This window comes from Diabrotica virgifera, chromosome 1 (genome assembly GCF_917563875.1).
Source record: "Diabrotica virgifera virgifera chromosome 1, PGI_DIABVI_V3a".
Taxonomy (NCBI): Eukaryota; Metazoa; Arthropoda; class Insecta; order Coleoptera; family Chrysomelidae; genus Diabrotica; species Diabrotica virgifera.
In genome coordinates this window covers 285,218,279-285,246,174 of record NC_065443.1, presented here as the reverse complement: position 1 = coordinate 285,246,174, position 27,896 = coordinate 285,218,279, and the positions used below count along the sequence as shown (strand labels likewise).

The 27,896-nt window shown below is 32.3% G+C and overlaps 2 protein-coding genes across 2 annotated transcripts in view; both read left to right on the top strand.

Annotated features, from left to right (window-relative positions):
* Positions 1-5,975, top strand: part of LOC114330455 (angiotensin-converting enzyme-like) — a 333,944-nt gene extending 327,969 nt beyond the window's left edge. Inside the window, exon 11 of the mRNA XM_050651261.1 lies at positions 1,893-5,975. Coding sequence (XP_050507218.1) covers positions 1,893-2,065 — 173 coding nt within the window. The 3' untranslated portion in view covers positions 2,066-5,975. The remainder of the gene's footprint in view (positions 1-1,892) is intronic.
* Positions 5,976-12,554: 6,579 nt separating this feature from the next.
* Positions 12,555-27,896, top strand: part of LOC114330465 (hepatitis A virus cellular receptor 1) — a 77,252-nt gene continuing 61,910 nt past the window's right edge. Inside the window, exon 1 of the mRNA XM_050651265.1 lies at positions 12,555-12,779. The gene's annotated coding sequence lies outside the window, so the exon portion shown is untranslated. The remainder of the gene's footprint in view (positions 12,780-27,896) is intronic.

Sequence of the window (27,896 nt, the reverse complement as noted above, 5' to 3'; positions counted from 1 at the left end):
TCGGTAACTGATTTACGATAAAATCTAAATAAATCTCACCATTTAAATTATCTTCAAAAAAATATGGTCCTACTACATGGTTACCGACGATACCTCCCCACACATTTAGAGACCATCTTGTTTGACTATGTGTTACTATGTGGTATGGATTACTTGTTGAATAGTAGTGAAAGTTATGCCTATTAACAGAACCGTTTCGATGGAATGTAGCTCCATCACCAAATAAGACATAATCAAAAAAATATCTCTGCTCATTAATTTTTTCTAAGGCCCATTCACAAAATACTATTCGTTTCTGAAAATCATCATTATTTAATTCTTGGTGCTTTTGAATATGATCAGGGTGCATCTTGTTTTTAGATATAATGTTTTGAACGGAGTAGTAACTAAGTTCTTGTTCATTGGAAATACTCCTTATACTTGTGTGTGGGTTTTCTGTAACTGCCATCAACACACTAATTTCGTTTTCCTATGTCACACTAGTTTTTGTTCGTTCATGTTTTTCATAATTCACTGAACCAGTGCGGTTAAATCGATCTTTCAATTTTTCAAATGTATCTTGTCTCGGTTGCCGCCTATCTGGAAACCGTTATTGATAAATTCTAGCTGATAGTAATGAATTTTTATTGCATTCCCCCAAAATCCAGATCATATCTACCATTTCATCAGTAGTAAAATTCATTATTGCTAATTTAAATTGAATTAATTACTGAATTACTAAATAATAATTGTTGCTAATTTACGGTGTACCCCATGCTGAATTAATAAATAATAATGTCAAACTGTCAGTTTCTGACAAATCAATCATGGCCAACTAACAATAAATATTGGTAAACGTTAAAATATCTACCAAATTAATACTTTGATGGAAAAATAAAAATATCTAGAAAACTGATAACTTTAGGTATAGGGAGTATTTTATAAAATTTGAAGTACGATATTAGTACTTTTCGATAGTGATATAAAATACAGGGTGTTCTATTTAAAATTACCAAGAAAATAATGTACTTGCATTTTGACTTACCCTGTATTTGATTTAACGAATATTATGAGAACGAATATGTTTTATAATTTTTAACAAGTATTAAAAAACTATGGTTGCAATAGATCAATGTTCCTACATTCCTTTTTAATTATACAGGGAGTTAAACTTGATACGATTTTTAGGTAATATTGGCTATAACCTTTTAAGTACCCGGTATAACATAATAAAACTTTACATTGTTGTGATGTGGAAGTGAAGCAGATTTCAAATTTAAAATAAAATACAGTGTGTTCCATTTAAAAAAACATAAGTTTGGTCTGCCACCATCTTATGGAACACTCTGTAAGATTGTAGCTAATTTTAAAATGTGGAGTTTAAATCTGCCTACAATTTTTGTCAATAACTTTTTTTTGTAATTTTTACTGTAACAGATATACTGAGCTTCCTCACACTAATCAATCACCCTGTATAGTTATATTTACAGGGTACAACGTTTCTCAGATAATCTGACTGGCTCGAATAACTGCAAAAATCCCCGCTTGCGCTCCCCTACCATTACTTACCTTGGCATCATATTGGTACCTACCAATCTTAGGTCATTCAATCTATAACGGGCAAATACAGTCGAACCCGCTTATTAGAATACCGGTTATAGGAATGTCCCGGTTTAAAGAATAACAATTTGAGATTTCGAAACGTTTCTACTAGCCACCAATGATCGGTTATTGGAATATAACGGATATGAGAATACTTTTGCTTGGCAGGAAGGCTATTCTAATAAACGGATTCGACTGTACAATCAAGTTTTTTTTTCAAATAAAGGGATGAGCAATTATGAACTCTTAGACCACCGCAACCCTTATACGTAATTCTATATAAATTTTCAATATTTTTATTTTATTTACAGGTGAATTTGTTGGTTGGCTATACGATGGAGACTATTGTAAACAAAGCATAGAAACAGCTGGACTACAAGTTTATGGAGGATTTTATAACAACTCTCAGACACCAACGATTACCAGCTTTTTGCTCCTTATATCATTATTTTTCTGTTACATGTTTAGTAAAACTATACGATGATATTTGATTTATTAGAACTTATCAACATGTATTCTTGTAGGTAACCAACTGAATAGTATTGTCAAATATGTAAGAATTATAAAGATTTTTATGGTACGATATAAAAATTATTGTTTAAGTTTAAAAGTCTGGTTTCATAAATGAAAATGCTAAAAATGGAGTCGGGAGTTTATTGAGTAATTAAAAAATAAGTAAAAAACATAATTAATCAAATAGGTTATGTACGTTTTATTTATAAAAACCGAACTACAATATTCATTCTTAAAATAATTTTGTCTAAATTTTAACCACTATGCTACTGTTCCTTCTCTAATATCGATGGAAGAGCAGTAACAACACATTTATATTATATTAGATTTTTAATTTAATTATTTTTTAATTTAATTCTATTAGAGATTTGAACCATATTTTCTTTGAATGCAAAATTAACGAGAGATATATAAATCAATTATATTACAATTTACGACAAACACAAGTTCATTTTCCAATTAGTATAGAATATCTAATAAGTTGTCATGAAATGGAAATATTTAAATTACTCATAAACTACTTGAAAGAAACAAATATAGTCATTTAAATGAAAGAGATATAAATATCACAAAACTAATAAATTGAGGTAAAAATAAAACAAAAATCTGTGGCTAACGGACCCGCATCCAAGCCATTTTTTCTCACACACACATATATTATATTTCTCGCGGTATTTTTACCATTTTTCAGTTTCCATTTCTGAGATTCAGCTGCGTAAAATTAGTAGGGCAACGATTTTTTCTCGTGTAGGTTTCATAATTTTTTATATACCTTTTAGATATACATATCTACAGAAAGTATTTAAAAAACCAAATGAATGATGGCTCTACTAGAAATCAATGTGTGTGAATGTAGTACGTTTATCGCAGCAATTGATAAGTCAGTAGTATGACAAGTGGTCTTACTAAATCAAAACTTTACTCTTAGCCAGTGGTCGGCAAAGTGCGGCTCCGGAGCCACATGTGTCTCTTTGGCTCCTTAGATGCGGCTCTGGCACAAATATCCACGGAAGGCGCAATAATATTTTCATTGGAAAAAAACTACATTAAAACATTACCTACATCTTATTGCTCTTAATGCTACAATAACCGAGTTGAAATTTTCTCCTTTTGAAATTGGCCTTAATAGCTTTGAAATACAATTTCTGGATTTAAAAACGAGGAGGTATGGCGCTCTAAATTCGAACAACGTCTTTGTGTTGAATTGGAAATATTGGAGATGAAAAAAATGTTCACAACACAAGTGGTCTGCTTTGAATCACCTGGAGAAGGAAGACATGATCATTTTCAACGCTTGGAAGAGTAGGTATTCCTGATTCTTATGAGCTGAGAAAGATCACGTTTGCTGTTCTTTCCCTTGTCGGTTCTACATATTAACATATAAAAATAGATTTTGCGCCAAAAATTTTGTAAAAAATACAGTTTTGTATTTAGTATATAAAACCTTACAATATAAATGAGTCAGATAAAATAAAATTATTAGAAAAATTTTTTACTAAGCAACAACATTTTTGTTTAATTTATTAATATTTTGTATTTTGACAACGACATCCGATGTGGACGTCGAAACGTTAATAAAATTATTTTGTTAGTTAAATTGTGGCTAATTTCCCATTTAGAATAGTTGCTTAAAAAACGAAAAAAAAACAGACGTTTCTACTATGATTAAAAACGAATATATTGCCAAAAAACGAAAAAACACGTTTTAATTTTTTGCCAGGTTATGGATTATGGTTATAGGATTAAAAATTTTTGGTCGAATACTTCTTGATGTAGAACATGTGTGTTTATTTGGAATATCGCTGGGAGCATTTTTCACTATCTTAACCGACTAGGCCCTTTAGTTTTATTTAGTGTAATAAAAGTTTTAGGTCTGGATCCCGCGTATGAAAAAAAAGTTGATTAATAGCAAGCTGAAAATTTGTTAATAGCTTAAGGGTGTCTAGTCGGACAAACTTTGATATATGGGAACACTGGAACAGGGGAAGTTTTAATTGTGGAACAGGTTAAAAATTGGGAACGGTCAGACCACGAAAACGGCACATGTATTTTGTCCGACAGAATAGACTTAAACTCTCCGAACAGAGATTAAACGCTCATGCAAAAATCAGACTGCTATTTATTACCAAATGGGCGTTTTAATGAGTGGAACATGTAGAATATGTCAAATGACAGGAATTATGACAGGTGATAAATAGCAGTCTGATTTTTGCATGAGAGTTTAATCTCTGCTCGGAGAGTTTAAGTCTGTTCTGTCGGACAAAATACATGTGCCGTTTTCGTGGTCTGACCGTTCCAAATTTTTAACCTATTCCACAATTTAAACTGCCCCTGTTCCAGTGTTCCCATATATCAAAGTTTATTCGACCAGACACCCTTAAGCTATTACCAAATTTTCAGCTTGCTATTAATCAACTTTTTTTTCATACGCGGGATCCAGACCTATTTGCTGAACAAGCAGATTTGGCTGCCAATTTTTTTTAAATTGTTGTATTGTTCCATTCTAAACCAACTCAATATTAAAAAAAAGGCTGTCCACAATATGTCTGCAACGAATTCTACAATTATTTGGTCACGTGGTTCGCAGAGGTGACGACAGTTTGGAGAGATTAATTGTTTCTGGAAACGTTCCGGGGAGAAGATCAAGAGGACGATCACCAACTAGATGGTCTGACCAAATAAAGCATTCAGCTGGAAACTCATTCTGCGAAGCTCTTAGAGCAGCTGAAGATAGAGACCAATGGAGAAACATTGTTAGGAATATTGGAAGAAATCACGATCCTCAGTAATGGGGAAACGACAGGAGAGAGAGAGAGATTGTTCGTATTTGGCTCTTTGGCTAAAAAGTTTGCCGACTATTCTCTTAACTACTTCAGATCCTCTTAGGGTTATAAAATGATGGCTAGTATGTGTTTTGAATTTTTTATACCTAATAGGTACAATTCTATGAGTTGATATGTGCGTTCAAATTGGAATTGGATTCTTCCCTGAATAAAATGTTTTCAAAATTATCAAACCTCCTTATCATTTCGTTTCAAAATTTTAGTAGATTCTTGTAAGAATTTATCTCTTGGACTAACTGGATTTTCTAGGCGCTTAGTTAAAACCTCCCCCTCTATCTTCTTCTTTTTGTGTAGACATGACTCGATCTGTTTTTTCAATGTGCCTCCATTAAGTTGTCGTTCCATTGTTATCGTGATCTACCCACTGATCCTCTTCCTATTGGTAACTACCTCTCGCCGTCCTTACTACTCTATTTGTTTTCATTCTGCTTATGTGGTCGTTCCATTCTACTCTTCTGTTTCTTACCCAGGTATTAATGTTCTTCACCTTGCATCTCCGTCGCATATCTGTAAATTAAAACCTGTGTTTAGAATTAACCAAAACTTGAATTTTTGAAAGTGAAATTATTCAGTATGAGTGTTGGACTTCTTTTTAATTTATGACAAATTTAAAATTTAGATTTGGAGTTTTCAACTTTCTGTTAATTATAAATTAAAGTTATATGAGGTAGGGCGTTGTCAGACTAATAAAGAACTATCCTGTTTGACTCTAATTAGTAGACCAAGCTGACTCTGTTGACGGCACCCCGATTTTATATTAACGAAATTGTGGTCTTGAACAATCGATTTTAAATTGTACTATAAATATATCAACTCTATTTTCTGAATAGTAAACTAGTACCCAAGGGGCTATAGTTATAATTTATTTCTTCAATTGCGGAGCTGCCATGTTAGATTTTTGTCTGCCAGTTCAACCTTTTGTATAGAATACATTTTTCTAGCAGTATCTCGTTCGATTAAAATTATATGTACAAAAGTGTAAATATAAGTTAACATTTTAGTTGTAATAAGTGTTTTAATAAACAATTTTTGTATAAACCGTTTTTGTCTAGAAATAGATGTTTTTGTTTAACATCAATGATTGGTTTTCTCCAGAGGTTCTAATTAATCACTCATAACCATTAAGGGTGATTTTAATTATAAAGTACGAGATACAAGAAACTATAACATCAAAAATCTTACCTATTTTAAATATTCGATAGAAACGTTTAATAGATTTTGTTACCAAAAACAATTTGGTCATTGATCATGACCAACATCATGTTCAAGCATCATTCCCTCCATTTATGGACGTAGAAAAGTCCTGATAAAAAAAATATAAAAATGAAATTGACTTCATATTGATTAGAAACAGATAGAAGACATGGTACAAACGTAAAAGCAAGAGCAAGATCATAATGTGGATCCGATCGTAAATTGTTATGTGTAGAGAGCGGAATATATGCAAAGTGCATATATTGCATATTTTCAGACAACAAACACAACATTGCATATTTAAGCTAAACACGATTTATTTTGCATATTTTAAAAATAAATTATATAAAAGTTTAAAATTTTCCTCTCTTAGTTGGAATTTTATAACTTCGATATGAACGAGCTCGTTATTTATCTATCTATCGCTCATTATTATCTATGTGGACTCTCCCATTACTACCTGAATTTAACAATTATGGGTGTTCCCAGAAAAATATTATTTTATTAGCGTAGCAAGTCGTAGGAACCTACCTGCTTTTAAGGGTCTAATATTTATTTTGTCAGTTTCCGGCCAACATTTGTTTAAAGTAAACGTTGTATCGTATTTAGTGTTTTTGAAGTGATTGGTATATATTAAATTTAAATATGTCTACCATTCAAAAAAGTGCTTGGATAAAGTGTTTTCCCGAGTTAAAGCTAAGTGGAGACAAAGTATTTTGCAAGGCCTGTTCTAAAATCGTAAGTTACATTCATTTTCACATTTCATTTTTTAAATGAGGAACTGACAAACAAAAGCATCATGTCCCACAAAAGAAATTTTTCTGGAAAGAGTGTTTTTATTCGACAAATTCGCTTTTACTTCTATAAAGACGGACATAGAGAGAAGCATTAAAATACAAAAATCCATCAAATTGTAGAAAAGTCAAAAACTTTTAAGTAACGTACAAATTGCTAAAGAACTTATGTTCATAAAAGTTAATTTTAGTTTTTTACCAGATCTAATAAAGTCATTAGAACAAAGGAATTTACAATTAAGTGATTCGGTTAATCTTGTTAACACTTTTTCTGCTCATTGTCAAAAAATTCCCGAAAATACAGGGATTACAATTAGAAATAAATTAAAAAATGTTTTAGAAAAAAATGAGGGCTTCGATTGTTTGAGGAAAGTTGTACGTATTTTTGAAGGCAACTTTTCTGAAGATCTTACGACTTGGTAAATTAGTTTACTGCCTAAATTAAAATATTGTCCTATAACATCAGTAGATGTAGAACGAACTTTTTCTGTGTCCAAACACGTTTTTAGTGATAGAAGGCAAAAGTTGCTAGTTGAAAATTTTGAAAAATATTTGATTATAACTTCATACTATAATTTAGATTCTTAATTTAATTATAATATCAGTTTTTGTGTGTCATTTCATTTGTTTTTATGTGAAAAATAAATATGTATTAAACATAAATGTTTATATTTAATATATTGTTTTATTTTTACGAAGCAAGTAAGTTTTCAATTTAAAAATCTTTTAGTGATTTTTGATATTTTTCAATATTAATTATTTGCTATTAGGATTGAAAACTTGCTTCGTATTTTTACGGCCAGATGGCGCTAGCCACCCATTACCATCACTTTGGCTGCAATATTTGGGAAAACCTTTTCGATGCGATTTGATTGGATTAAGGAGAACAGTGCCTACGTTCCTTCTGATGACGCTCCAATAAGAGCAGAAAACTGCAGTTAAAAGGACTGGCTGCACTCCTTATTCTAATTAAAAAGTAAGATTGTTTTTCCTTCGTATTGCAGCCGAATAAAAATGGTATACATTTTTATTATTTTGTTTTATTTTTGAGTATTTTTAATATGCATTTGCATATTTAGACAAATTTAGAAAAAATACCTGCATATTTGTAGTAAAAGTAATGCATATATTATAGCGCATATTTTGGTAATGTTGTGTTGCATATATTCCGCACTCTAGTTATGTGCTTAATTTAAGCTGGCGCTAAAGAGAATCGAGCAGCAGCAGACTGATAAAAGACTAATAGAAAATTAGCATTTTAGAGAAACAAGACAGTCCGGAAGAAACGTGAAAAGCATTCAAAAATAAACAAAAAACCTCTACAGAAAGAACCAGAATAGAAAAGAAGATCATCAAGAAAAAGCACTGGATAACAGGGAAAACGCTGATACTTATTTAAGTGCAAAAAATAATCAAATCCCTTATACATCAGAATGACAGTAAAGAATAGAAACAGAGAAATAAAAAGGGCATGTAGAGAGCACAGAGATAAATATCAGCTTTAGAAGAAAATCTGTCACAGCCTCTAACGAAACCGTTCCTGTACGTACTATCCAAGGCAATTGTTATATTTAGAAGCGCTTGTCTTTGTGTTTGTGAGGTGGTGAGAGAGGTCGCACAAGATTTCAAAGCCGTCTTTTTCCATCAAAGTACTGAACCATAAGTAACTTTTGATCGTATCACTGATCATTGATGTGTATAACAAACAGATTACCATTGGTTTCAACTCCCTCGTTTTACATACAACTTGTCTGCAGTTCCAGAAGAGTCGTTTAGTCCTGTTGGTTATATTCTTAACGTGAGTGCTTCAATTGATTGTTGATCCTGGACCTCATTGGTTCTTTCCAGTTTCTCTCCAAATGATTCCAGCTCACCCCATGAATCCCTTAAATCAGGTCATCGACAACTATGTTTTATACTGACGGTGACAATACACTCCCTTGAGTGCATCTCTTACTTGCCCACAGATTTATGGCACCTTTACGCGTATCTGACTCCATGGAGGTATTATCAAATTCACTCTCCATATCTAAAAATGCAAACAGGGCAATTTCTTTATGCTGTAAACTCCTTTCAAGTCCCGATACTAGATTGTGCAGGGCGGGTTTACCTGATGTCCCCGCTTGGTCCTTGGTGCGTCCATTGGCGCATTCCTTGGACGCTTAACCCATGAATCAGGTCATCGACATCTATATTCTATACTGATCGTGACAATACACTTCCTTGAGTGCACCTTTTAGTTGCCCACTGGTTTATGGCATCTTCAGACGTATCTGTCTCGATGAAGGTATCATCAAATGCACCATCTATATCCAAAAATGCAACAAGGGCGACTTCTTTATGGTGCAAACCCTTTTCGAGTTCCGACACTAGATTGTGCAGAGCGGCTTCACCTGATTTCCCACTTGGTATGCCCATTGCCGTTAGTGCAGTGAGTTTTCATTGAGACTGTTTTTCTTGATTTGTTCATTCAAGATTTTTTGCATGGTTTTTAATATTAATGAAGTCAGACTTATAGACCTGTATGATTTTGTTAAGGTGTAATCTTGTTTTTCTAGTTTGGGAATAAACCCTACCCTCGTCCCTCTCCAAGATTTGGGAATGTATCCCAGATAATGGATAGCTCTAAATATTACCATTAGGGGACTCATAATTATTTCCAAAAGTAACAGATGTGATCCAGAAGGTTGCCATGTTAAAATGAAACTAAGCAGGACACATAGGAAGAATGGAAGACAACCGCTGGACAAAGCGAATTCTTAAGTGGCGATCAAGGGCAAGCAAAAGAAGTAGAGGCAGACCTCAAACAAGATGGACTGATGACATCAAGCGAATGGCGGGCCACGAATGAATGCAAAAAACAGCAAATAGTTATGAATGGACAGACCGAAACAGAATGAAAAAATAAAAGTTGGAAATGTAATATCTGTTGGAATAAAAGTTGGAAATGTGGGAAATATGTTATCAAAAATTGCTAGTGTTATTTTCCAGCATATTAGTATTTTTATTTTTTTAAGCGAATTTAAGTTTAATGCGGTAATTGAAATTCATTCGCTATTTATCCTTTTATGGACATTCTAAGATGAAGATAACGCCAATATTAAGAAAAAAATTGATATACATATTGCGCGATTTTTATAAAGAAGACGATAGAGCGATGGACAAGGAGAATATTTGTGAATCTTAACTTTCTCCGATAGATTTACTTAATAAAATTAGACATCCCAAATTGGTATCATTACTTCCTAACGTCGTTATAGTCGCAAAAGGGAAAAGATCCTTTAAGTTGGGCATTGACAGTCAATCCATTTGGAGCCACGCCAAATGGCTTCAGTCAAATGGATTGACGCCAAAATCATAGCCCATTCAGGACCACTCCAAATTGGTCATCATTTCGTATTTGACGTGGTTCGGTGAAGACGCACAATGTCAGATTCCGAAGAAGAACTCCGCGTAGAATGAACGAAAAATGGACGTGGGTTTGGACATTAACGGGAGGGTGGCGCGATGGCATGACGTGGTGTATCGCCACTCACGAAAAGACGGCATGATGGCTTGGCGTCAAGCAACGGCATGACGCGATGGATGAAGCGAATGAAAATCCGGATTTTGGCATCACGATTCAACATATCACGCCATTTGACGAGATGGCATAACCGTGAATGTCCACCTTTAGTTTTCTTTCTCGCAGAAACAATGCTATGAGATCTACAATGAAACAGGACCGGGTAATTAGCCTAGCAACTTTGTGCATTGAGAATGATTTGGTAAAAACATACGATTTTTCGAAAATTATAGACATCTTTGCCAATCGAAAAGCACCGGTAATGTAAATATTTTGATTGTTATAAAAATATAATCAAAATTTAATAAAAGATATATTTAAAATGTTTCTTATTATTTATTGTTGATAATTTTATTTTTATAAAAATTAAACAATTTTTTTGCTCTTCACTTTTTGCCGGGGGCCCGCTCTTCACGTCTTACCGGGGCCCACTCGTCCCTCTCGGCGGCCCTGTATGTGACGAAACAGTCGTTAATACTGGCGTTAAGGGTGATGTAATACGGCTGTTAGAAGAACATTTTAAAAAACCGCTTCAGTGGTTTGTATGTCTGCGACATTCAAATGATCTACCCCTTGGACATCAAAAGAAGTTTGCCAGTGACCAAATCAAAAAACGTGAGGGTCTTCAAACTTTCTCCTATAAAAATTTTGATTCAAACGACTACTTTGAATTAATTAACTAACAAGAATATCACCTTACAGAACCCCCTACATTCTCTAGATTTCCGAGTGACAATCTGCGGGATTTTATTAAGAATCCTAACTTAGACCCTTTTAACATTGAGATTGAGAAATATCACCGCCACAAACAATGTGTAGAACGATGTGTCAAGCTTGTGACACAAGCTTCTCTAGCAGTTTGTGGAGCGTATTCGAGGGATGGACTTATAAAAACTCGAATTGATTCCAGCAAAACTATGCCTCACTTTAGTGCTAAATCGGAAGACATCTTCGAATAGAATGCTTTTACCATATTTTTTTTGTAATATTTATATACCTAATTTTGTACGTTGCTTTATATTTATTTTAGTATTAAAAAATTTGGGTGACGTCAGGAAGACGGATAAGTTAGGCTATTTTGTTATTAAAAGAATGTTTTAGTATACTTTTCTTAAGTACAATTTTTAATTGCCTTGTGAAACCACAAAATATTTTCCAATTTAAACCGAATTTATTTATTCAATCATTAAGGTATTACATTTCCCTTACAAAAGAAATTCGCATATTAATGTATTTCTTCTAATTTTAAGTTGCCGTTGGTGGCAGAAAATATTTTTTTATTTCAACGCTTTCGAAAGTCAATTCGAAACGCTCGCTTCGAAATAAAAATTTTTTTCGTCTGTTAACATTTTTTCAAAATTTTTAATTTTGGAGGAGATATTTTCCAATTTCGAAAAAATTTTACCAAAATACTTAACAGTTGATTGGGCAACTTTTGTAAGGTATTACTTTTCCGTCGCAAAAGTTTTTTTCGCCTTTTTCGATGCACCCTAATGGACACACCTAGGGAGGCTTACATCCGACAATTGAGGGAATAGCTGTTGATAATGATAAATTATTTCCAGTCCCACTTGGAGTAGCTTAGGAAATATCCCATCCGGTCCTGCAGTTTTGTAAGGTTCAAAAGTTTCAATAGCCAATTCCGCGTAACTTAGATTAATAATATTAGATAATGAATATTTAATTATCAAAACTGAAGAATACGCCTAAAAGAATCCACTAATTGAGGGTTTTCATTTGATATATACCTTGACCTTGAATGGCGATTATATTTATTTTATCTGTAAGTATAATATAAATTAGTTGCTAATTTAAAAATTGAAGAGCATCTCTTAAATTACCCCCCTTATTATGAAGACAACATGCCATGTTCTTGTACAAATGACCCCGTATAAAATCCTGCAGATGCAAACCCATATAGCGGATTCCCACACGAAAGAACGCACGCGCTTGTGGCCGATATCATTCACCATCATCATCATAGTATGCGTACTACATAAGTCTGTAAGATAATGTCTGCACTTAATCAAAATAATAGACCACTAATAACAAAAACATATGACCCTCAGTCGGATGAGACCGGGCGAGTAATTGAACTCTGCATTATTTGTTTGCTAGATATTGGGTTAGCACAACTAACTAACTGTGGTGTGTGGATGTAGTGTGTGGTTTTTACATAAAACAGTGAGATTAGGAAGCTGGATTAGCTGGAGTCTGTTCAGATTGTTTGTGTAGGTGGTTTTGATGAGTTTAGCGATTGGAAAGTGACAGTGTCAACGGAACCAGGCGGTAAGATCTTGATTGAGTCTTTAAACAATTGCTGTTTATTGTCTAAAGGAAATGATAATCAACTAAAGAGAGTGTAAGAGCTGGCAAGATGAATCGTTCATAAAATTTATAATATAAAAAACTAAGATGCAGAAGAAGCTTATATTTATTTAGTACAGTAAAGTCTTCATATAATTAATAATTCATTAGTTTTAAAAATAAAATTTATAAATTTGCAAAATATGCCCCAATTAACAGTCAATTGCTTTGGTATAGTCTACAAAGCATCAGCATGCGACGTTTTTGTATTACATATTATTGTACTATTTCATTACTGGCATTTTCAGGCAATCAGTTTTTATTTTTTTCTGTGACCGTTTTGCTACCAGTCGTCAGTAAAGCAGTGGCGGCAAAACTATCCTCAGATAGACATCAGGCCTATAATAGGGAACTTGCACATAAAAATATTTTTGCATAAAATTGTTAATTTATGTTTAAAAATATTATATTGAAAATATTACGTCTTAATAATTAATAGTTTACGTACAATAACTAATAATAGTTGCGCGCCCAAATTAACCGTTTCAAACAACTTCAAAAGCGTGCGCTTGGGTCTGACGTCACCAACCATGATGTTTACCACTGTTCTCGTTGGGCTAGTGGCAAACGTGCACTGTGAAGACAATATTTTGACATTTTAAAGATTTTCTTTCATTTATAATATTGTGTTTAGTTTACGGAAATACATTTTTATTGTAAAACCTACCTCAAATGCCAAATTATATTACAAAGTTATGGAAGTATGTACATAGATACTACTAAAAAATTACTTATAAAAAGAAAGGATGTTTTATTTAAATATATAAATATATATTTAGTTTAAAATTTTAATTTCATTCTCACATAAAGAAATAAAAAATATTTTATGGATGAAACTTAATTTTATTAAAGTTTTATTCCATTAATTTTTAATAATTAGCAGAGCCAAATCCATGGGAGAAAATATTTACATTCCAAAAGTCTTGTGCTATACTAATCAAACTGTCAATAATACCTGCGTCATATTCTATCCAAATATAAGTAAATTTTTAATTTTCAAAGTCTGTATCTGCTACGCAAAAAAACAAATGTTTTTAAATAGAAACATTTGCAACTATGTATACTTGTGCATTGTACATAGTAACATTGGTTATTTGGTTGATAGATTAGATTTTACCTCTCGGTCTCGGTTTTCTAACAACACAACTTTTTGAAGTTATACTTCTTTAGGCGCGATTGAGATTGAGGGTGAATTTATATTGATCTGCGCGCATGCGCACACCGACAGTATGGTATTAGTCGTTATACGGGCTCTGATTGGGTGTTGAAATGATCTGTCAATAATAAATAATTGTTTAATATGAAGGTAAACAAATGTATAATATATTAGTTCTATTGTTGTGAGGACAGAAACAAAAAAGTTTATAATTGTAGTGACATTTAAATAGTTTTTAAAAGCAACAGTTACGTAATAATTGTAAATGTATCATAGGTACCTACCTATTTAAACCTACCAAAATACATAGTATCAGTGGCGGCCCGTGAGGTAGTGCCATAGAGCCATGGCACTACCTTGCTAACTATCCATAAACATATTTTTTATCTTCAAAACTTTTTAATTCCTATTAATTTTTTTGTGTGTATTTCTTTTGATCTTCATAAATTATATAAAATATGGCAACTATGGGCGCAATACAATCCCTGCCGACAGCGGAGAGTATTCGACAGGAGAATCTCCTTCGCGCCGAAGTCAGTACTGGCACGAGTAAAGAGAGAAAGATTTTATGAGCATTATATGTAAGCGACAGAGAAAGAGCTATATTGGACTATTAGTATACCTTAACATTAGAATCTCTGTGCCAGGCACGAGAGTATGAAGCCAGGTCTATTTACTTTGAGTTTCTTTACGTGCTGGTTTGTCGCATTTATTATGTATATTTTCTGTTAAAAAGTTTTTGTATTTATAATTCAACTTTTAGTGCATCATGATCGTGGGTATTTTGATAATATTTTGATTATTTATTAAGTTTAATTTATTAATTGACAATAAATATTGGTATTTTAAAAATTTTTTTGGTGGTTTTTCGCTAAAAAAAAAACTACAAATGTTATAAGGTGTTGTGGAGCTTTCGAGTTAGCTTTAAGAGGTCACGACGAAAAAGAAAATTCAGAAAATAGAGGTATATTTAAGGAGCTGGTCAATTTTAGCGCCGAATTAGACAACGACTTAAAGGTTCATATTATTCAAAGTACCAGATCTTTCAAAGGTCTACCTTCTCCGGACATTTAGTTGCTTCTAATTTATTTATGTCGGAGAAGTTTTCTGCTTATAAGCATCAGTTCTCCGAATCATTTCTTAATGAACAATTTTAATTTTTAAGCAAAACTCGGTTTAAAACTGAATTAGAAGTAGGTACTGTATTAGCGAGACGAATTAAGTACTACCTCTGGGGCTGTTTCGCTATCGGTTTTATTGTAGAGGGAAGGTTTAAAAAGCACATTTGAAGAAACTATTAAACTTTTAAGTATTTTAGTTACCATTCCTATATCAACATCTAAAGCAGAACGCTGTTTTTCGATGTTTACATCGAAACCTAGTGCTTTAGGTATACTATCTGCAGAAAAGCATTTTGTAAATTGTATCGATAATTTTAATTATAAAGTCATTGAAAACTTTGCAACCAAAAAATAGAAGAATGAGCTTCATATATCGTAAACTTTAAAAGTGACATTACAAAAATTTGTGCATGTGTGTGAATAATGAAATAGTATTATTTTTATAAATTGGTAAATAGAGACTAAATCGTAATAACAATTTTCAAGCACTATCAGCAGTAAATGCTGGTGGTAGGTTAAGAGGTTTTTATTATTAATTAATTTACGGAACTGTTTTGATCAATATTGGACAATTGCTTGGCACCTCAGATCAATAAACTTAAGATATGTACATAAGATTAAAGTATCCGCGCATATTTTTTTTTAGTTTTTGTTGTCAGTATACCTTTTTTTGACAATATCGTGAATCCGTCACTAAAAATTTTGGCGGCTGCCCGAGTTGTGGCACTACCTTCTTAAAGTGGTACGAGCCGCCACTGCATAGTATGTAATACTTTTATTTACATAATTTGATTACCATCAAAATTTCTATCAATATTCACCTAATATATTGTTTTCTTACTCTATGTTTTGTTGTATTTTTTCAATTCTAAATCATTTCAATTCAAAATCAAAATAATTTAATTTAATTCAAAAATGTCAAAAGCTTAATCCGTTTAGTTAGTCGATCTTCACACGTAATGACACATTGCCTCCATGACGAAGCGTTTAAGGCGAATGAACCCCAATATACCAACCGCGCTGATAGCTGGTTCGAATCCCAATAAAAACTTTTATTTTTTTTATATATAAGTATATTTATTATATAATTTTATTTTCAGAAAATACGTATTTGTTAAAAAAAATTTCCGACAATTAATGTTCAGAAATCATTTGTGGCATCTTTAATGTGTTTGTGTGTGTTTTATTCTTTTATTATTTTAATTTTTGGCACTGTTTTAATAAAAATGTTTGAGAAGTAGTAAGTATAAATTAGTTTAATATTTAAATAAAATATAAATAAAAAGTATATTAATTTCGTTTAAATCATATAATAGAAGTATAACTTCTTACGTGCGTACAAAGTACACACACATTCTTTTTTTTTTTTAATCCAAAACGTTCGTCCCTTATAATAATTAAATATTCCGAATATATTTCTGGTCGTAATATTTTGTAACAAACAAAACTAAAACCTATAATTTTTAAATATTTTAGATTCATAACAAAGAAGAAAGAAGAAAACTTAAAAATAAACAAAACTTTTAGTAATAAAAGTAAGAGTAACTAAAACCTATTTTTATAAACAATTTAAACATGCTTCATAATAATACTTACTTATTTGTTAATAATAATACTTACTTATTTGTCTTAACACGTGATCAATTCCAGTTTGAAACTTAATAAACTGATTATGAGCTATACAAGAACACAAATAATACCTTGGAATTTCCAATTAAATAGGATGAAAATGGAATTAATACAATCCCCAAAATAACCTTTTTTCTTCTTTTGAACTTTTATTTTATATAATCGACTTTTACACAGGAGTTTTAAGTGAATGTGAATGAATTTGTACCTAAATCATATTTTCGAAATATCCTAGCGGTTTTGTTGTCGATGTCAGGTAGAGCCTGGGTCGTGACGTCAGACCCGTTTAAGCATCTCTGAAGAAATTTGAATTTTGTAGCATTGTCAAAGCCGCCTAATGAGTGTATGAGTTAAAAATATTTGTTTTTTTTGCATGCATGCGTTTTAAGATCACGTTACCTTATATTTTTTAATATTATTTTAACATTTAAAAATATATGCAAGTTCCCTATTGCTGTATCCCTTAAGGGGATGGGTACGTATTTTCGGCTGCGATGCTATTCAAATGGGGATTCATTTTTTTCGAATCCTGAGAAAACGAATACGTATTTTTGAAAAATTTAAACGCAGAATGAAAGATTACGTTATTAGCGAAGGCCGAAAGTCCCTAAGAACTTCTATAATGTTTATTTTAATTAGTTACAGGGGTGAAAAACTAAGAGAAAATTTAGTGTGATTTTTAATTTCAAATATCTCATTCAGAATAAACTTTTTATTTATTCTAAGGGACTTTCTGCGTTTAATTGAGTATTAGTTTTTGTTGTACATATAAATTATTACAATCACTGAATACATAGTTAGTGAAAAAATTATCAGTAGTAATTGCACAAGAGCTCTAAAATTATTGAATTTTTCCCGAGTGACACTTTGACAGTTTTAATTTCACGAGGCGAAGGCGAGTGAAATTATGTCAAAGTGTCACGAGGGCAAGAATTATATATTAATTTTAGAGATCGAGTGCAATTTGTTGCGATTATTTCATGAATAAAGCTGTTCAAAACTAAAATTTTATTGTAATTTATTTATGTAAGTACAAATTAGTACAATTAAACACACAGTTGTTATAAAAATTTTACGGTGGAAAGTCATCACTTTTATAATTTTTAAAACATTAATTGTCATTAATGTCACTGAATGTATTTTTTCATAGCAACGAAGGGCATCTGACGTAATATACTTGACGACGGGAAATTATCAAAAATTATCAGTTTAATTTAGATTTCTGTAGCTTTCTATTGGTCAGAATCTCCTATGAATGAAATAATCACATTTATTAACTGAATTAATAATTTGCAATTATACAAATAAGAGTTATCCAAGAACATTCAAAAGCCATCTTTTTAAGTTAATGAAGACATTTTCAAGTAGAATGACATTCTAGTAATGTTTGCATATCCATACCAGTGTAAATTTTACTACACCTAATTTGCCGTGTAAAGACAGAAAAAATAGGAATAGCCGTAAAATATTTGCGAATTATGTACCGATGGCCTTAATATCGTTCGTACTTATCCTAACAGCCTAAATAGTGCGTGTTTGATACTTTAAGAAGTTATTGACTGTACTTATTGTCTTTTAGATCATTCCCTTTTTGTTACTGGCATTTTTCTTCGTATAAAAACCTTCCTGTCCAGTAGGATTGTCCTGCTGATTACCCATCTTATCTTTATAGATCTCTAAAGGCAAGAATGCCTACGTGACAGTATCTACTTTACAATCTCTATCTTAAAGAATGTGCGTGAGAGCACGTACATTAGAGCTGTACAAAGAACACGTAAATTAGAGCTCTACAAAGTATCTATAAGAATCCAGAGTGTTGTTAAGATAAAAAATTTATTTTTAGAACATTTAGTTAGAGTAATAAATTGTCTTAAACAGGGATGTTGACTATCCCCTATTTAATTTAAAATTTGTATTCAAGAGGCATTACAGAAAAGTTGTTGCCGATCCATTTATTGATTCAGTTGCAAACAGTGCCCTAAATCGTCAGAATATCGGTATTTTGGTTCGATTGTAAGTAAACGGGGCATGCACCCACTTTAAATACAGTTTTTTGCTTACTTCAAAATTTTTCAAGAAGGAATAAATCACCTATTATACTTAGCAGATGGGCAACAATGTTTACGTACGAGAAGGTCTTCTACAAAGCCAATATTAGTCATATACAGATTAAAGAGAGAACAATAAATGCAATAGGACCATGCATTCCTATGTTCGATCAACTTGAAGAAGGCATTTGACAAAGAAAGACTTAAGATATAAATCCACATCACACATCCGCGTCTATCAAAACAATAGGATGGAAGTAAAAATAGATGGACAACTTACGGGACCTATAGATACAGGCAATAGAATATAGTCTGGGCTGATTATCGGAGAATAGGCCATTTTTGGGAAAAGTTATTTACCAGCAATTTTATTGCTGGAATCGAATTCTATTATTGTATATATTAATAATATAGATATGCAAAGTCCGCAGAGAGTGTGCTACTTTTTTTATAAACAAAATGGCGCTCGAAAATCGTGTTTTTTTCAATTTTTGCTCTATAACTTTTTAACTTTACACCAATAACACCCAAATAAAAATTCACCGCAATTAAATTCTGCATAGAGACGTGTTTTTCCCGATTCACTTCGACGAAAACTTTCCCCGGAAAAAGCGGGTTTTTCCAACAAAATCTTTAATTTTCAACTAAAATTTTAGATAAGTAATTGTTAATCAATAATTACGTAACTTGGTAATGTAAAAGTCCTTCTCGTATAGATTATAATTCCAGAAGCCGATAGAAATTGAATTAACAGTTTAGCAACAATTGAATTGTTAATTAAAAATTTACGGTCGCTATAATAACGACAATAACTAGGAAGCATAAAAATAACTATGATTTTCTCATAAAAAGACACTATACCTATCTAACGTACTTTACAGAATTGAAATTGGACTATTTGAGCGGCCTCAGGAATATTTTAAAATTATAAACAATTTTTTGGCTTATAAACAAATAGAATATCTCGGGAAATATTAAACTAAATTAAATTGTGAAAACGGTATTCAAAAATCAGCGGCAGGACTCTTCTTTTAAAAGAAAAACGTTTAATTATAACGAGTGGTTCCTGAGATACAACGGGTCAAATTTGACCGGAATTTACGGCAAAGATATAAACAATAAGATCATAATTTTCAAACAATCACCTTTTTATTTTTGTACTCTTTCTCCACACCAATTTTCATATCTTTAAAATACTCATAACATACATTATTATAATAAAAATTATCGATAATACGTGTGAAAATTGCCAAAAATAGCAAAATTCCAATCAAAAATTAGGTTGGAGAAAATGTAACCCTCAAAGTTCAAAATCGGTGTACGTTAAAAAAATGCATTTTCTCGGCTTCCCATGGAGCAATTTCCTTCATTCTTTTTTTGTTCCCAAATAACTCGAGTAGAGCCATCGAACTAACGCATTATTAAATGTCAAACTTGCTTTTGTTTTGTTATAATAAATTAATTTATTTATTATAACACAAAATTTTAATTTGTTTAAATAAAAATTGTTAAAATAATTATACAGCTTTCAAATGAGAATATTTATGTTTTTAACTTTAAAAGGTACACTTGTAGTAAGTTTATCTAAAAAAAAGCCTACAACTGGAAAAAATATGTAGTTTTCTGTTCTTATAAATAAATTAATCTATTATAACAAAACAAAAGCAAGTCTGACATTTAATAATGAGTTAGTTCGATGGCTCTACTCGAGTTAATAGAGAACAAAAAAGGAATGAAGGAAATTGCTCCATGGGAAGCCGAGAAAATGCATTTCTTTATAGTATACCGATTTTGAACTTTGAGGGTTACATTTTCTTCAACCTAATTTTTGATTGGAATTTTGCTATTTTTGTCAATTTTCACACGTATTATCGATAGTTTTTATTATAATAATATATGTTATGAGTATTTTAAACATATGAAAATTGGTGTGGAGAAAGCGGACAAAGATAAAAAGGTGATTGTTTGAAAATTATGATCTTATTGTTTATATCTTTGCCGTAAATTCCGGTCAATTTTGACCCGTTGTATCTCAGGAACCACTCGTTATAATTAAACGTTTTTCTTTCAAAAGAAGAGTCCTGCCGCTGATTTTTGAATACCGTTTTCACAATTTAATTTAGTTTAATATTTCCCGAGATATTCTATTTGTTTTTAAGCCAAAAAATTGTTTATAATTTTAAAATATTCCTGAGGCCGCTCAAATAGTCCAATTTCAATTCTGTAAAGTACGTTTTCGTCGAAGTGAATCAGGAAAAACACGTCTCTATGCAGAATTTAATTGCGGTGAATTTTTATTTGGGTGTTTTTGGTGTAAAGTTAAAAAGTTATAGAGCAAAAATTGAAAAAAACACGATTTTCGGGCGCCATTTTGTTTATAAAAAAAGTAGCACACTATCTGCGGACTTTGCATACCTATATTATTAATACATACAGTAATAAGATTCGATTCCAGCAATAAAATTGCTGGTAAATAACTTTTCCTTGTATTTTGTTAATTAGCCCAGAGTAATAAGACAGAGTGATTCACTAAGCCATATGCTATTCAATCTAATCATGAATGGATACAGAATGGGGAACAATGGAACTAAAATCCTCTGTTACGCATATGATGCAATTTTGATAGCCCAAAGTGAAAATAGTCTTCAACGACTAGTTCACAGGTTTAATATAAGAGCACAATAATTTAACACCACGATTTCAGCTCAAAAAGCTAGAACAATAATAATCATTAAAGAACAAGTACCTAGGAAATACACTGTTCCAATTATGGAGATGTTGAACAAGTAAGAGATGAAACGCGCAGAGTAAATAGAGTAGCAGGATACCTTTTTCTTGATCTTCTTGAGCTGAGTGTCCGTGAGGAATATTGGCGATCATCATGGCAATATTTATCTTGTCTGCAGCAGTACGGAATAGCTGCACAGATGTTGTGTTAAACCAGGTTGTGTGATTCTTTCACCAGGATGTTATTTTTCTTCCTGGACCTTTAGAGACAGATCATTAAAAAGAAAATACCGTCCGTTGAAATTCTACATATTCAAATTCTGCTCTACGGAATGGAAGCGTGGACACTAACTGTTACATCTATAAATGGGCTCGAAGCTTTCGAAATATGTGGTGTTATAGGATCATCTTACGTATATCCTGGGTTGACCGAATTACTAATGTGGAAGTCCTGCGTAGAATGTAGAAAGAGTGTGAAATGCTCATGACCATCAAAACTAAACATCTACGGAACAGAGACTTGGACTCTTCGCGCATGCGAGCGCCAAAAAATTGATGCCTTTGAGATGTGGTGCTGGAGAAGAATGCTGCGCATACTTTGGACAGCTCATAGAACAAACGTTTCCATTCTAACCCAACTCAATATTAAAAAATGGCTGTCCGCAATCTGCAACGAATTTTGCAATTCTTTGGTCATGTGGATCGCAGAGGTGACGACAGATTGGAGAGATTAATTGTTTCTGGAAACGTTCCGGGGAAAAGATCAAGAGGACGATCACCAACTAGATGGTCTGACCAAATAAAGCATTCAGCTGGAAACTCATTCTGCGAAGCTCTTAGAGCAGCTGAAGATAGAGACCAATGGAGAAACATTGTTAGGAATATTGGAAGAAATCACGATCCTCAGTAATGGGGAAACGACAAGAGAGAGAGAGAGAGAGAGAGAGAGAGAGAGAGATCGAAACTAAAAAATTAGTATATCTAGGACAAGTAATGAGAAATCAAGAACGTTGCGGCCTTCTCCAACTGATTCTCCAAGGGAAGGTAAATGGTAAAAGAGGACAGGGAAGAAGACGCATTTCCTGATTTACTAAAGTGGTATAACACGACTACCACTGAACTGTTCCGCGCTGCGGTAAATAAAGTCAAGATAGCCATGAGGATCGCCAACATTTGGAACGGATAGGCACTTTAAGAAGAAGTTGTTAAAACAAAAGTTTTCTTTTCAAAACCATTTCGAGTAACAAATGGTCTAAAACAGGGATGTTGACTATCCCCTACTTAATTTAACATTTATATTCAAGAGTATTAGAGAAAAGTTGTCGATTCATGTATTGATTCAGTTTAGCACGTTGGCATCAGCATCAGCTCAGACCCGGATTAAGAATCTTGAGGCCCCTAGGCAATCCAAGCTATGAGGCCCCAGGCGTTCTCCATTTTTAACAATTTTCATTTTTGAAAATGTCTGTTCGCCTGTTGCGATATAACCCAAAATTACTGTGAAGCAGGAATAAATTGCTTTTTCTATTCTCATACTATAATATGTATATCAATTATGATATCACTACTTCTTCTTCGGGTGCTATGTCCGTTTATCGAACGTTAGCGATCATGTTGGCTATCATAACTTTATTCGCAGCAGATCTGAAGAGCGATTCCGAAGTGTGACCAAACCATTGCCTCAACTTTCTTAACCAAGATGTTCTTCTTCTTTCGACTTCTTCTGCCTAATATTTTACCCTGCATAATTAGATGTAGAATGCTATATTTTTCCGGATGTCTACAAACATGCGCAAAATACTCGAGTTTTCTAGACTTTATCATTTTTACCAGTTCTCTGCCTTTCTTCATCCTGCTCAGAATAATATCAATACGCACCCTGTCCATCCAGCTTACTCCCAGCATTCTTCGATAGCACCATGATTCAAAGGATTCAACCATCTTAAGCATTCTTCCTGTTAAGGTCCATGACTCAACTCCGTAAAGAAGAACGGAAAACACGTAACACTTTAAAAATTCTTGTCCTAAGACTCAAATTTATGTCATGACCGCATAGAATTTTCTTGTAACGGAAAAATGCTGATTTGGCTTGAGCAATTCTGCAACGTATTTCGGTGGATGGATCCCAATTATCAGTGATTCTGCTTCCCAAGTATGTTATAGCTTCAACTCTCTTAAGTTGTACATGACTAACGTGAATTCCAGCATCGATGACATTATCCTTACTGACGACCATATATTTTGTTTTTTTGATGTTAAGGTGGAGACCATAATTACTGCACTGTGCTATCACAGAATCCAACAGATATTGTAATTCGGTATTACTACTGGCAATCAGTACAGTGTCGTCTGCATATCGGAGATTATTTATCAGTTTCCCGTTTATCACAACTCCACCTTATGTAGTACTGAGTGCCTCTTCAAACATCTTTTCTGAATAAATGTTAAAAATTAATGGTGAAAGAATACATCCCTGTCTTACTCCACGTTGAATTTGAATCTCTTCTGTGTGATCACCGTCTACTCTAACTGTGGCTTTTTGATTCCAGTACAAGTTGGCAATGATTTTTAGATCTTTATCGTCAATATTAGTTGACCTTAGAACATCTAACATCTTAGTATGTGATACTTTGTCACTACTACAGATTTTCATTAAGATACAGATTTTTAACCAATAGAATCGCTATAAAGATGATACACGTGTAGTGACCAATGGCGAGTAAAATACATACGCTTTGACAGTTCTAAATATTTACCTAAACAAACTGTCAAACTGACAAACTACTTAATTTGTTTGTGTTACAAAATTAATAAATTTGAATATATTTTTTCTGCGAGCGTGCAAAAATGTCTACTTTCGCGCACGCATTTTAGTTTAGAAAGTTTCACTTTTCAGCACGCGTGTTACTTTTCCGCACGCGTGTTACTTTTCCGCACGCGGTTTTTACTTTTCCGCACGCGTGTTAATTTAGATATGTTAATATGGCCTTAAAGTAATTATAATACATGCAATAAACTAATATTTAGATATTACTTACTAATTTATTTCAAATATATCTTATTGTGTTTCTGTTTTAATGAAATTAACGCGACAATTCGATGAAATAAAATTATTTTGACATAATATTCGAAAGTCAAATCGGTAGACAATAACAGTCGTTTTGAATCATCGTCATGGAAACCAAGATCGTCGTCATGCTAACTAATTATATTGAAAGTTTGGTTTTGACAACCTTGCCAAAGAATTAATTTGTTTTATGTATTTTCATATTAATTAAATTAATTGATTAAAATTTGATAATTTTTTAAAGACTCTTAGAAAAAATATTGTTCCTAACGCTTGCAGAAAGTCTGTTTTCCGCACTCGACTGCTTGCCGAACTCCCGCTTCGCGTCGTTCGGCAAACTGCAGTCGCGTGCGGAAAAGAATGACTTTCTGCACTTGTTAGGAAAATAACTATTTTGTTGTGAATGATCATAGAAAAAATAGTGTATACAACTTGCATTTAATTATCATTATGAAGATCGTACTCTATACGAAACTTGCCGCATACGGCTCGTTTCGTATCCCTCATACTCGCTTCATAATGACCATCATTAAATGCTCGTTGCATAATATACTATTACCTATAAGTCTTGCAGCTGGGCTATAAAATATTTAAACTGCTCTAGTTCATCTTCAAGTTCAGATTCAATATCATCAGGATAGTTTTCCTGTAGTTTTGAAGCACACTTCTTTATTCACTCAATTTTGGAAAGACGCAAAAGACCAAATACTCAGTTCACTGACCCGTACACTGTCAAACGACTCAGCTGAGTTATTATCTTATCGAACATTGGTAGATACGTTTCAACCTTTAACTGTTGTCCATCCTGCAGATACATTTTATTGTAATTAGCATCATATCATAGCAAATATTCAGTCATTCTGCTCGCAGTAAGCAAAATTAACTCTTTGGTATTTTAAGAGCTCCAAAAGTGAATTTAGAAGCTGAACTGCAGTTTGACTTTCACTCTTTGTAATGATTTACTGACAGCGTTCTAAAATTGTTGACCAAAAGTAATTCATTATGAATGTTTCTTTTTTGACATTTCTTTCAACAAACACTTAGCCTCATAAACTGTTTCAGCTTTCTGATTAGTGTCTTCAGTAAGAGTATGAAGAGCAGATTTCAAAGCGTAATAACCTTTAGACAAAGGTCTTGTTGCATGTGTCCTTGCAGTCCATCTGTGCTGCTTGATCTTTTAAGGACTAGATCGTGGCGAATGTGATCGCTTAGTTTGATCGTAACTTCCCAATGGTGGGCAGAGGCTGACAAAAAGTTATACACGGACTGAACAAACCCAAAATATGATATTCCACTTGAGGGAGAATACGTTAGCCAATCACTTTTAATTTTTGTTTCACTGATATATGTTTTCGAAAAACCGTAGATTGTGTAAAAATGGTAATGCCTTTAAAATTTCTTTTTTATTATGAAAAACTTCCTTCAAAGTTTCTACATTATAAGGACCTTTCCCAATCCAAAATTTCCGTACTTCTTCATTTATTGTATTTCGTAATCCTATGTCGTTTTCCGAATTTAGGACCCAATTTACCTTTAACTTCAATTTCTATCTTAGTTTTGGTTTCTGATTATTTAACTTCTTGAACTGGAATAGAACTGTCATTACATGTTTTTTCATCTTCTTTAGTTACGGAGGCTAGGCTTCCCTCAGTAATTTCTATTTCATCACGTGTATTTTCATTGGCTGCAGCTTCACTAGCTATGGATTTCTGTGTGAAACTGAGTTTAAATAAGTTACAACTGAGTTACAACTACTTGATGGTCTCTGGGGGGTATAGACCAGGGTAATAAGCTAGAAATAGACCATGTTCGGGACACTCAAAGATCCAGGTAGCTGACTACTTTTTTAGTTATTGTATACCTATAGTATCAAAACCTACCTGTTTCCTGCCTAGAGTTCGCGTCCGTTTTTTAATTATTAACAATTTAGTGCAAAGTCGCGAGTTTTTCGATTTTTTGCACCCCTTTCAAAAGCTAAACAGTTGACATAAAATTTCAAAATTAAATTTTTTAGAACATTAAAAAACCTTCAAAATGCCGATTTTTGAAAGTTAAAAAGTTAATTTGTTGCTACGCAAACTGCAAAATAAATGAAAATCGTTATTTGTTAATAACTTTTACTAAAACTACCTTAGAACTTTAGTGTTTCACCCAAAGTTGGGTATTGGGGTACTTAAAAAACCGTCAAAATTTGAGACCGATCTATTAATTAGTTTAAGAGTTATTCTAATTGTTCCTCCCAGAGACCTTTATTTTGCAATAACATAAGACAGAAAATAATAAAGATAGGGCAATTCTGAGTATGCCAAATGAAAGTAGAAAACTGATACTATCAAAATGTACTAAAAACGATAAAACTATTAACTAATATAGTCAAAATCCTAATGCCAAATTTGTGAAATTTTGTAGTTTAAAAACCTTTAGAATAACTTTAATAATATTGTCTGTAAAAAAAGTCATTTTACATATTACAAAAGCTGGTATTTTACACGATTTTTTTTTAAAATGTAGTTTAACTGGTGAATAGTCGTGGTAAGTGAAGGGGGAGCTGGGAGCCGACAAATGCACGAGTTTAAAAACTAAAAAAAGCAACTTAAAACTACTATCATTTTCTATATCTCGGGATCTACTGAATATATTTTGATCGTTCTTTTTTTAATTTGTATGTAATCTTTCTGTACATTACAAATATGTAATTTGTCTAGACATTTATTAATTAATAAACAGTCTAATTTGTTTAAACAATTTTTGAAAAAATAATTTTTTCTCAAAAATCCATAATTTTAATCTTACTATCCCTATTAATCATAGAAAAAGTTAAGGTATACTTTAATACATAAATTATCTTCAATAAATAATTATCTAATAAAAATTATTTATTTATTAAAGTGTACTTTAACTTTTTCTGTGATCATTAATGATACTATGATTAAAAAATAGATTTTTGTAAAAAAATATTTTTTCAAGAATTGTTTAAACAAATTCGACTGTTTATTAATTAATAAATTTATAAACAAATTGCATATTTGCAATGTACGTAAAAATTACATACCAATTAAAAAAAGAAAGATCAAAATCCATTGAGTTGATTCGGAGATACAGCAAATTATATTCGTTTGAAATTGCTTTTTCGGTATTTTAACTCGCCGGATTTGTAGATTCCCCCTAGTAATCGTTTGCACTACATTTTTGAAAATTCGTAGAGGATGCTGTGAAGGTATAATGTTTGTGCAAATTAAAAAAAATACAAATCCCCTTCCTTAGAATGGCATTAATGAGATTCCTTAATTA